The sequence below is a fragment of the Lepidochelys olivacea genome, assembly GCF_965140295.1.
Source record: "Lepidochelys olivacea isolate rLepOli2 genome assembly, chromosome: 1".
Classification (NCBI taxonomy): domain Eukaryota; kingdom Metazoa; phylum Chordata; order Testudines; family Cheloniidae; genus Lepidochelys; species Lepidochelys olivacea.
Genome location: NC_140411.1, coordinates 312,489,171 through 312,501,882, shown reverse-complemented (window position 1 = coordinate 312,501,882; position 12,712 = coordinate 312,489,171). Strand labels below are relative to the sequence as shown.

The window sequence follows — 12,712 nt, the reverse complement described above, 5'->3', positions numbered from 1 at the left end:
CTGGCTGCGTGTCCACAAAAGGGAGCTACCCCCCTTTCATTTATCACAGTAACAATGACAGGCAAAATAGAGACAATGGGATCCATTAGGAAGCCCAAAGGAAAGATTAACTTTGAGTAACAATAGATAAATAGACAGACAGACAGACAAGATAGTTTAGCTGATCAGTACATATTGACAGGTAGGGCTGGTCGACATTTTCCATCAGAAAATGCTGATTTGATGGAATCAAAGTGTTCCATGCGAATGTGTCAAGTCCATTGAAACTTTCTAAAGAAATCAGGCAGAAAGGAGTTGACCAGCCAGGTTGCCAAAGTGCCCTCAAAGCTGCACAGCAGCCTATTAAGCGCTGCGCAGGCGCTCAGGGCTGCGGCGGGGAGAGATGCCTCTCCCCGCCAGCCCCAACCCAGCACAGCCCCAGACCTGCAGTGGCCAGGGGAAGAGACGTCCCTCCCCTAGCCCTGGCCTAGACCTGCCACAGCCAGGGGAAAGGAGCCTATCCTGCAGCCCCAGCACAGGTGGTGCTGCAGGGAGAGAGAACTGGGAGGAGTCCTCTCTCCCCACTGTAGCCCTGAGGCAGCCTGCACCCCAAACTCCTCATTCCTGGGCCCACCCCAGAGCTTGCACCCCCAGCTGGAGCCCTCACTCCCACTCCCCCCCCACACCTCAACCCTCCGCCCCAGCCCTGAACCTGCCATCCTTGGCTCCACCCCAGAGTCCTCACCCCCCCACACATCCCAACCCTCTGCCCCAGCCCTGAGCCCCCTACCACACCCTGAACCCCTCAGCCCCACCCCCACATATGAATTTTGTTATGTGCACCAATATGGAGGTGATGTGTCACACATCACTTTTGTACTGGTGCACATAACAAAATTCATTCCGCACACATGTGGGAAAAATTAAGAGGGAACACTGGTCAGCTCCTCAGATCGCTACCTGCTGGCCAGCTTGCCTATTACCTAGTTCCTTGGCTGCCATGACATAGTAGTAAAAATCTTTCAATCTTTATATTCCATTACAATCAACAAGACTTTTATGCATTGTTATAAAAGTCAAAACTAAATGTTTGGACACAGTCAAAATGTCATTTGAATTCTTCCAAAATGAACTTACAGAATTTTGCTCCAATGAACATTTTGAAAAATTGTTACATTCCTATTCTACATAGATTTTGGAATTTCCTACAAAATAAGTATTCCATGTTCCAAACAGCTCTAATATTCAATGTGTACTTTTTGGCATCAGGGAAGCAAATCTTTAGGAAGGACTTGGATGTGAAGAGTGGTGGTTTGACAAACTGATATGGAGTGGGCCTTCTAAGCACAGGGACAGAATGGAAAAGGGCATGTAAGTGGAAATGAGAAGAGGAGATGAACAGGACATTAAGGGCAGCATCGTGTGAGGAGGACACAATAATACTGCAGATCAGACACACAAGCTGATGTAAACCTATTGAAAGTAAGGTGAAAAAAGTTTAAAACTTGATGTGATGGATGAGTGGGAGTCATTGAAGGGATTCAGTGAAGGTGGTGATAAAGTCTCAGTGACAGACTAGAACATTATTTTATCAGGTGAATTTTGGCTAGATAGGCGGTGTTGCTGTGATGATTTATATAAAACAAACACTATTTTATTGTAGAAAAAGTGACTTTGTATAATGTACAAATATCCTTTGCCTAGGGGATTCAGAGTGAGATAGATGAACCCGATAATCAAAAAGCTATTTTCTCATCTCTAACCTACTTTAAACTCACATCTGTTGTTGGTGTGATATTAAAGCAGTTGCAAAATGATCACTGTCCCAGGGTTCTTCCCATCCCCCACTCACTACAGAGATCTTATGACAGGATGAGGACTTCACCACAAGCAATAACCCTCTCTCCTGAGGGCATGGGGAGGTGAGCAGGAGAGAAGAGCAATGCCAGGCATTCAGCTACAAGGCACTAGAAATCCTAACAAATTTTCTAGCTACCATCTGCTTTCCAGCCTCAAATACAAGCCATGTTCCCCCATATACTACTACAGGGGTTCTCAACCTTTTTCCTTCTGGGGCCCCCCTCACCCAACAGGCTATAAAAACTTCACTGGCCCAGCTGTGCCACAACTGTTTTTCTGCATATAAAGGCTAGGGCCGGCATTAGAGAATAGCAAGGAGGGCAACTGCCTGGGGCCCCACACTACAGGGGAAACCGTAAAGCTAAGTTGCTCAGACTTCAGCTTCAGCCTGGGGCAGTGGGACTTGGGGCCCCGAGCTGCAATACCCTGTGGCAGGGCTTCGGCTTTCTGTCCTGGGCCGCAGCAAGTCTAATGCCAGCCATGCTTGGCAGACCACCTGAAACCTGCTTGCAGCCTCCCCCCTCTCCCCCACAGGGGATCGCAGACCCCAAACCACAGTACTACTACACACCGTCCCAAGGGCTCACTCCCGGGGGGGGGGGGGGGGTGAACCAACCACAGGCAAGGTTCATCCAGCAGGCAGGGCTAGGGGCCTGCTGCATCCAAACCCAGGAACAGACCGCCTCCATTTCCCCTAAAGAGAGACAATCCCAGACACGGCCCTCTGGCAGCAGATAGGGTCCCCCTGCCCCCTTAAAGAGAGACACCCCAGTGACAGCGTACCAGACACAGCCTTCCCCCCCCCCACCTCCTTAAAGAGACACACCACCCCCACCCGAGACACCGCCCCCCACCCATCCAGACACAGATCTCCCCCGCCTGCCCTACAGACACTCTCCCATCTCATTAAAGGCACAGCCACAAGACAGAGCCCCCGCCCCCAACCCGCCGGAGGGCCAGCGCCATGGCCCCCTTCTCCCGGAGACCGACAACCACGCCGCGGGGAGGCCGGGGCCGGGGCCGTACCGCCAGCACGGTGAGCAGGGTGGTCTTGCCCGAGTACTGCAGCCCCACCAGGGTGAGCTCCATCTCCTCCTTCCAGAACAGCGAGCGCAGCCACTCCAGCAGCCGGGCCACCAGCGCCAGCATCCCGGCCAGCGCCCCCGTCCCGCCTCCCAACTCCGGCGGCTCCGGTCGCTGCGGCGGCTGCGCTGGGGACAGCAGCGGAGTCGGAGCAGCTGAGCGGGCAGACGCACGTGATCCCAGCCACCGCCCTTCTCCCCAGGCTGCCGCTGGCTGAGTCGCCGCAGACTGGGAGGGGCTCGGGACGGCGCGGCCGGGCGGGTCTCCGCGGCACGTGGGCTGCGGGAAAGGGGGGGGGGGATGAGCCTGGGGGTGATAGGCTGGGTCTCTGCGGGGGTGTCATTGAGGGGCGGTGGGGGGGTCACGTGAGGGGCGGGGAATCACATGAGGGCTGGCAGGGTGGGTCCTGGGGGGAGGGGGTCATTGAGCGGTGGGATTACATGAGGGGGTCAGAGGGCGGGTGTTACTGCGGGGGTCATATGAGGGGTGATAGGGTGGGCCCCTTCAAGGTAGGGTTGCCCAGTTTGGCTGGCCCTATTCCTGGAGGTTTCATCACATGACATAATCATTAATTAAAAATTAGTCTTTAACTCCTGGAGACTCCAGAACAATCCTGAAGGGTTGGCAACCCTACTTCAAGGGGAAAAGAAAAGGAGGACTTGTGGCAAGTTAGAGACTAACCAATTTATTTGAGCATAAGCTTTCGTATGCAGCCGATGAAGTGAGCTGTAGCTCACGGAAGCTTATGCTCGAATAAATTGGTTAGTCTCTAAGGTGCCACAAGTACTCCTCTTCTTTTTGCGAATACAGACTAACATGGCTGTTACTCTGAAACCTACTTCAAGGGGTTTATTACTGAAGGGCAGGTGGCGGGATGGAGGTGTGGTCACATAAGGAGCGAAAGAGTGGATCCTTATGGGGTGGGCCCTGACAAAGAGTGGGGATCATGTGGGGGGCCATAGGGTGGGTCATCACAAGGGGGCCACCGAGGGGTAGGGGAATCGTGAGGGTTGACAAGGTGGGTCTTCATGGAGGGTCACTGGCGGGGCAAGGCACTGGCTCTGTATATGGGTGTTGTGCAGCAGAAGCAAATTAGTTCTTGGGGTCTTATGGCACTAGCCTAGTTCTTGGGAGAATCAAGGGTCAGTTCCCCACTCTGCCATTGACTTCCTGTGTGACCTTAAGCAAGTCACTTAACCCCTCTGTGCCTCAGTTTCCCATCTGTACAATGGGGATTGTAGACCTGCCTTGCCTCACAAAATAGTGGGAGAATCAATACATTAACATTGTAAAGCACTCCGATATTACAGTGATAGGGGCCAGAGAAGTACCTAAGATAGACAAGACTGGTACAGTGTGGGGGAGGAGGATGTGATGTGACAGGTGATGGCCTGGGGTCCATGCTGGAGGCATTGTCTTTAGGTTTGGGCAGAGGTGAAAGTAAGCCAGTATGCCTCGGTACAACAGCCGGTGCGCCGTACTGGGGTGGACTGGCTTCCCCAGGCACAATTTAAAGGGCCTACAGCTCCGAGCAGCAGTTGGAGCCCCCGGCCCTTTAAATTGCTGCCAGAGCCTTGGGGTAGCGGCGGTGGGGCTGGAAGGCGATTTAAAGGGCCTGGGGCAGTAGCGGCAGCCGAGCCCTGGGCCCTTTAAATCGTCCCCGGAGCCCCGCCGCCGCTTTCCCAGCACTCCTGCAGGCTCCAGGGACGATTTAAAGGGTCCGGGGCGGTAGTGGCGGCCGGAGCCCCGTCCCCGGAGCCCTGCTGCCAGAGCCCTGGGGAAGCGGCGGCGGGGCTCCGGGGACGATTTAAAGGGCCCAGGGCTCCGGCCGCTGTTACCGCCCTGGGCCCTTTAAACTGCTGCCAGAGCCCCTGGCTGCTACCGTTACCCCGGGGAGGGGGAAGGAGGCACTTGCTGCTACAGGGTGGGCCGGGGCTGCCTCTGATCTCTCCCAACACCACCCCTTCTGCCCAAGGCCCTGCCCCTTCCGGGGGCCAGAGCCGGTCCCAGCCCAGCCCCATACTGGTAAGTCCCTAGACTTACTTTCACCTCTGGGTTTGGGGGTCAGTCTACAGTTGGAATACCTCTCCCCTCTGTCAATCTCCTATAGCCAGCTGAATGCCTTTTCCCATACTACCCCTTACGTAGAGAACAGTTGTTCAATTCTGGTCACAAGGCCCTATCCTCTCATTCAGATTCTTTTCTGAGACTCAAGTTTTGGTGATACCCATTTGAAGTGACATGCTAGCCTGTGGTTAACTAGATGTTTTTGCCTACGGAGTGGATTTTCACTATCACAAGGAACTTCCTTTTGTTTGCAACTGATAAGGAAGCACACTAATACTCACCATGCTATTTTGACTCATAGTATTGCACAAAACCTTATATTTCCCTTATATATATATACAAGACATATCGCACACTGAATCTGGGTGCATATGTTAACCTGAAATTATTTGTTAATGTTGCGGAAGTTATAATTAAAGTTCTGCATTATACAGAGGGAGATTACTGAGTTGTGTGTCATTTCCTCGCTTGTTAGAAGCAGAAGAAAATTCCTTTTGAAATGCATCTGTTGCTGACAGTAGAAACATTGTGTGGCATTATGATATGGTTGAAATGTCCCATAATTTGGAATTTCCTTGCTTTTTAGGGTTTGGGGATATGTCACAAATTCTTGATTATGTTTATTACCATAATGCATAGGGGACGACAACAAAAAACAAGGTGGACAGTGCCTAGAACAATGGGAAACAAAGTAGTAGACAGGTTTCAGAGTAGCAGCCGTGTTAGTCTGTATTCGCAAAAAGAAAAGGAGGACTTGTGGCACCTTAGAGACTAACAAATTTATTTGAGCATAAGCTTTCGTGAGCTACAGCTCACTTCATCAGATGCATTCAATGGAAAATACAGTGGGGAGATTTATATACATAGAGAACATGAAACAATGGGTGTTACCATACACACTGTAACGAGAGTGATCACTTAAGGTGAGCTATTACCAGCAGGAGAGCGGGGGTGGGGGTGAGGGGGGAGGGGGAATCTTTTGTAGTGATAATCAAGTTGGGCCATTTCCAGCAGTTGACAAGAACGTCTGAGGAACAGAAGGGGAAATAGTTTTACTTTGTGTAATGACCCATACACTCCCAGTCTCTATTCAAGCCTAAGTTAATTGTATCCAGTTTGCAAAATTAATTCCAATTCAGCAGTCTCTCGTTGGAGTCTGTTTTTGAAGGTTTTTTTGTTGAAGAATTGCAACATTTAGGTCTGTAATTGAGTGACCAAAGAGACTGAAGTATTCTCCAACTGGTTTTTGAATGTTATAAACTTTGTCGTCTGATTTGTGTCCATTTATTCTTTTACGTAGAGACTGTCCAGTCTGACCAACGTACATGGCAGAGGGGCATTGCTGGCACATGATGGCATATATCACATTGGTGGATGTGCAGGTGAACGAGCCTCTGATAGCGTGGCTGATGTGATTAGACCCTATGATGGTGTCCCCTGAATAGATATGTGGACACAGTTGGCAACAGGCTTTGTTGCAAGGATAGGTTCGTGGGTTAGTGGTTCTGTTGTGTGGTGTGTGGTTGCTAGTGAGTATTTGCTTCAGGTTGGGGGGCTGTCTGTAAGCAAGGACTGGCCTGTCTCCCAAGATCTGTGAGAGTGATGGGTCGTCCTTCAGGATAGGTTGTAGATCCTTGATGATGCTTTGGAGAGGTTTTAGTTGGGGGCTGAAGGTGATGGCTAGTGGTGTTCTATTATTTTCTTCGTTGGGCATGTCCTGTAGTAGGTGACTTCTGGGTACTCTTCTGGCTCTGTCAATCTGTTTCTTCACTTCAGCAGGTGGGTATTGTACTTGTAAGAATGCTTGATAGAGATCTTGTAGGTGTTTGTCTCTGTCTGAGGGGTTGGACCAAATGCGGCTGTATTGTAGAGCTTGGCTGTAGACAATGGATCATGTGGTGTGGTCTGGATGAAAGCTGGAGGCATGTAGGTAGGAATAGCGGTCAGTAGGTTTCCGATATAGGGTGGTGTTTATGTGACCATCGCTTATTAGCACCATAGTGTCCAGGAAGTGGATTTCTTGTGTGGACTGGTCCAGGCTGAGGTTGATCGTAGGATGGAAATTGTTGAAATCACGGTGGAATTCCTCAAGGGCTTCTTTTCCATGGGTCCAGATTATGAAGATGTCATCAATGTAGCACAAGTAGAGTAGGGACATTAGGAGACAAGAGCTGAGGAAGCGTTGTTCTAAGTCAGCCATAAAAATGTTGGCATACTGTGGGGCCATGCAGGTACCCATAGCAGTGCTGCTGATTTGAAGGTATACATTGTCCCCAAATGTGAAATAGTTATGGGTGAGGACAAAGTGACAAAGTTCAGCCACCAGGTTTGCCATGACATTATCGGGGATACTGTTCCTGACGGGTTGTAGTCCATCTTTGTGTGGAATGTTGGTGTAGAGGGCTTCTACATCCATAGTGGCCAGGATGGTGTTTTCAGGAAGATCACCAATGGATTGTAACATTCAAAAACCAGTTGGAGAACACTTCAATCTCTTTGGTCACTTGATTACAGACCTAAAAGTTGCAATTCTTCAACAAAAAAACTTCAAAAACAGACTCCAACGAGAGACTGCTGAATTGGAATTAATTTGCAAACTGGATACAATTAACTTAGGCTTGAATAGAGACTGGGAGTGTATGGGTCATTACACAAAGTAAAACTATTTCCCCTTGTTTATTCCCCCCACCCACCCGCCACTGTTCCTCAGATATTCTTGTCCACTGCTGGAAATGGCCCACCTTGATTATCAGTACAAAAGGTTCCCCCCGCTCTCCTGCTGGTAATAGCTCACCTTAAGTGATCACTCTCATTACAGTGTGTATGGTAACAGCCATTGTTTCATGTTCTCTATGTATACAAATCTCCCCACTGTATTTTCCATTGAATGCATCTGATGAAGTGAGCTGTAGCTCACGAAAGCTTATGCTCAAATAAATTTGTTAGTCTCTAAGGTGCCACAGGTACTCCTTTTCTTTTTGAAAGTAGTAGACAGTCTTCACCCTGCAGAGCTTAATATCTAAACAGACAAAATAGGGAAAGAGGATATAGCATGCAAGCAGAGTGAACAGCATAATGGCCTGCAAATGTCATGTTGTAATTGTTCCATGAGTTTTCTTTAAAAAAACAGTGTTAAAGATGGAATTTAGTTAGGGGGTAACTAAGCTAAATGGAGAGAGGACATTTAAGGGAGGTGGATGAGGGTATGAAAGGCAAGTATGATGTGAAGCTGTGGTGAGGAGATGGAGAGCAGTGGCACGAGGTGTTGGGAGGGAAACAAACAGCCAGTCATATATGGCAGAAAATGTCCTGTCAAAATTGGAGAAAAACTCTGATGGGATCAGTTTTAAATGATCGCTGCTAATACCTTTTCAACAAAGTTTTGTTGATAGAATTTTTATTATAAAATGTAGTCACCTGACCTTTCTTGCTGTAAAAGCCAAATTCTTTAGTTTTTAGTTTGCAGGCAGTCAAACAAAGTATTGCATGTAATACTGGAAGAATACACCTCTCTGTAGCTGCAACTCAGAAGAACACTGTTCTTGTGGTTTGAGGTACTGGACTGGGAATCAGAAGATCTGCATTCAATATCTGGTGTGACTTTGGGAAGGTCAATCTCTCTGTGACTTAGCTGCCTATCAGTAAAATTATACTTCCTTTCTCCTACCCTTTGCCCATCTTGTCTATTTAGATTGTAAGCTGTCCTGGGCAGGGATTTATGTGCCTGTACAGCACCTACCACAGTTGGGTCCTCTAAGCACTCTTAAGATTTAGCTGGCTTATTATTTTTAATATACTCTGTTGTAATAATTGGCCCTACAGATTTAACCTAATTGTGAGTTCAACTGTTAAGATCACACTTGGTGAACAAGAAGAGTATGGAACCAGAGATCAGTGAACGAAAATTGGTGTGTTGGAAAGTAAGCCTAATAGGTGGACAAGATAATGAGAGAACAGACTAGTCTACCCATCATTGCACTTTTGGGGTCCTCAGAAAGAGATTTGGGGAAGCTGGCTACTGTGACGCTGGCTGCAAGATGAGAGGAGGGGAAGGAGCAAGTTTCATCATTATGAAATTCACCTTCACCATTCATCATTCATTCACCTTCACCATTTCCTGGGACCTAGGGCCTTCTTCATCCTAATGCTGATAGATGTCCGGGCCAGAGAAAGAGGGACCCAGGCACCACCAGCTCTGGCTAAATCCCAAACACCACCTGCACTTCATCTCCCTTTCCACCATGTGTTCTTTCCTTCTCCACCTTTATTTCTTTTCTTTCCTACCTCTCTCTTTTTTCCATCTGTTTAGTAAGTCTGGCTTGGCCAGGCAAGACTGCATATTTTGCAACACTGCTGTAAGCCTATGACCAGAAAGAGGAAGCTAAAAGCAGTGCCCTAAGCAGTCCAATACTCATGTCAAGGTTGCCAGGTCTCAGAGTGGCTGATAAGACCATGGGCTTGTTTCTCTTCCCTACCGGGGAGATCAAGACTGCTGTATTCGATGCAGCGAGTGTTGATTTATCGGGTCTAGTGAAGACCAGCTAAATCAATGGCAGAGCACTCTCTGGTCGACTCCGGTACTCCAGCTCCCCAAGAAGAGTAAGGTAAGTCAACTGGAGAGTGTCTCCCATTGACACAGTGCAGTGAAGGGGTAAGTCGACCTAAGCTACGTCAACTCCAGCTATGTTATTCATATTGCTGGAGTAGTGTAACTTTTAGGGCATGTCTACACTACAAAGTTAAGTCAATTTTATGTAAGTTGACATTAAGCCTCCGATTTAAGTAAGTCGATCTTGCGTGTCTCCACTGTGCATATTGTATCGGCGGAGAGCATCCTCACTAGCAGGGCTTGCATCAACGCACAGAGCTCTACACAGTGCTTGTAGCCAAGGGGAATTTTGGGTTGGGCTTGCAATGCCTCATGGGACCAAAACATTTGTACAGGTGGTTATGGGAACATGGCGTTAGCCTTCCATGATGCATTTACCTCCCTCCCTCCATGAAATCAATGGCAAAGAAACCAAGCCCTTTTTGCACTTTTTTTCCTAAGCCTGGGTTCCCCACACAGACACCATAGCATGGCAAGCATGGACCCTGCTCAGCTGTACACTGTTGTTGTGAGCATTACAAACACCTCACACCTTATCCTGTAGTATTTACTCAGCCAAAGCAGGAGCCACCGCGCAGAACAATGGGATGCCACACAACAGCCCTGCTGGAAGCCATGGACCGGAGCAATTCGCAGATGCTGGCGACAGACATGCATCACCTTGACTTGGTGGAGCACCGCTTCTGGGCCTGGGAAACAAGCAGTGACTGGTGGGATTGCATAGTTATGGAGCTATGGGATGATGAGCAGTGGCTGCAGAACTTTCGAATGCATAAGGCCACTTTCATGGAACTGTGTGAAGAGTTTTCCCCAGTCCTGAAGTGCAGCAATAGTAAAATGAGAGCTGCTCTGACAGTTGAGAAGCTAGTGGCGATAGCTCTGTGGAAATTTGCAATGCCAGACTGCTACTGGTCAGTGGGGAATCAATTCAGAGTGGGTAAATTTACCGTGAGATCTGCTGTGATCCAAGTTGCCAGGGCAATCTATAGACTTCTGCTAAGAAGGGTATTGACTCTGGGGAACGTGCAGGACATAGTGGATGGTTTTGTTGTGATGGGGTTCCCTAACTGCGGTGGGGCTATAGACGGATATCTTGGCACCAGACCACCTTGCCAAAGAGTACATAAATCAAAAGGGGTATTTCTTAATCATGTTGCAAGCGCTGGTGAATCACAGGGGCCATTTCACCGACATCAACGTGGTATGGTCGGAAAAGGTGCATGACACACGTATCTTTAGGAACTCCAGTCTGTTCAGAAAGCTGAAAGCAGGGACTTTTTTCCAGACTGCAAAAAAAAAAACATTGGTGATGTTGAAATGCCAATCATGATCCTGGGAGACCCAGCCTACACCTTGCTCCTATGGCTCATGAAGCCATACACAGGCAGCCTGGACAGCAGTAAGGAGCGGTTCGACCATAGACTGAGCAAGTACAGATTGGTGGTGGAATGTGCCTTTGGACATTTAAAAGGCTGCTGGTGTTGTTTGCTTACTAGGTTCAACCTCAGTGAATGCAATCTCCCCATTGTTGTCGCTACCTGCTGTGTGCTCCATAATATCTGTGAAACAAAGGGAGAAAAGTTTCCTGCAGGGTGTGGGGTTGAGGCAGACCACTTGGCAGCCAATTTTGAGCAGCCAGCCACCAGAGCAATCAGAAGAGCACATTGAGGGGCTCTGTGTCTCCGTGAGGCTTTGAAAACTAGTTTCAGCAATGACCCACAGTAATGTTACGCTTATGTGTGTTGATCAGACTTTATCAACAACAGTTCTAGCTCATTTCAACTAACTTCCTCGCTCTCACCACCCCCCTTAAAAAGGGACAGCTATTACCATAGATAATACAATTTAAAGACAGTCAGATTGGTGAAGGGGGACCTTCTTTTTAAAAACTCTCTACAGCTAAAGGAAAAAAGAACAAGTGATGTTAAAATGAAAGCCTTACTTAATACCTTAGATTTCCAATGCTTTAACTATTTTTCATTCTTTTTTGTATCTTTAATAAAGGGTTAAAGAGATGTTTAATGGTGTACTTGCCATGGTACTAAGCAGGCTGAGGTCTCTGTACAACAAACCCCAAACCTTGTTAAAAACTGTTTAATGTTGGACAGTTTCAAGGTCATGTTAACATCTTTAACTCTTTGGGCCCTTTATTCCAGCTAAAAAAATACAACATGCCATTCCAGAGACATAGTTGGAAATATAAAAATGTTTAAGAGGAATGTATATGTACCCTTTGAATAAGATAATTTTTGAACAATAATGATGATGACATAAAATGTATATGTGGTAAGTGAGATTGGACCTACACCAAAACCCCATATCCAACCACTACTAAACTTCAAGGATAGCAGGGAGTTCAGAATCCCCATCTTTGTAACACCCTCACTTCAGGGGGGAGAAGCGGATTGTAATCTGAATCCAAATTTGCAACAAAGCCCAATGCCAACTCTGTCCATATATTTATTCAAGTGACACCATCACAGGACCTAATCACATTAGCCACGCCATCAGGGGCTCATTCACCTGCACATCTACCAATGTGTTTTATGCCATCATGTGCCAGCAATGCCCCTCTGCCATGTACATTGGCCAAACTGGACCAGTCTCTACGCAAAAGAATAAATGGACACAAATCTGACATCAGGAATCATAACATTCAAAGACCAATAGAAGAATGCTTCAACCTCTCTGGCCACTCAATAAAAGATTTAAGGGTGGCAATTTTGCAACAGAAAAGCTTCAAAAACAGACTCCAAAGAGAAACTGCTGAGCTTGAATTAATATGAAAACTAGATACCATTAACTTGGGTTTGAATAGAGACTGGGAGTGGCTGGGTCATTACACATATTGAATTTATTTCCCTAAGTTAAGTATCCTCACACCTTCTTGTCAACTGTCTAAATGGGCCATCTTGATTATCACTACAAAAGTTTTTTTCTCCTGCTGATAATAGCTCATCTTAATTAATTAGCTTCTTACAGTTTGTATGGCAGCTTCCACCTTCTCTGTATCTATCTATCTATCTATCTATCTATCTATCTATCTATCTATCTATCTATCTATCTATCTATCTATCTTCTTACTATATGTTCCATTCTATGCATCCGATGAAG

The 12,712-nt window shown here is 47.5% G+C and overlaps 1 protein-coding gene across 1 annotated transcript in view; it reads right to left on the bottom strand.

Moving 5' to 3' along the window:
- Positions 1 to 3,123, bottom strand: part of LOC311526505 (ADP-ribosylation factor-like protein 8B) — a 52,211-nt gene extending 49,088 nt beyond the window's left edge. The window contains exon 1 of the mRNA XM_084639633.1: positions 2,866 to 3,123. Within this exon, the coding sequence (XP_084495759.1) occupies positions 2,866 to 2,988 (123 nt within the window). The 5' untranslated portion in view covers positions 2,989 to 3,123. The remainder of the gene's footprint in view (positions 1 to 2,865) is intronic.
- Positions 3,124 to 12,712: the final 9,589 nt, after the last annotated feature.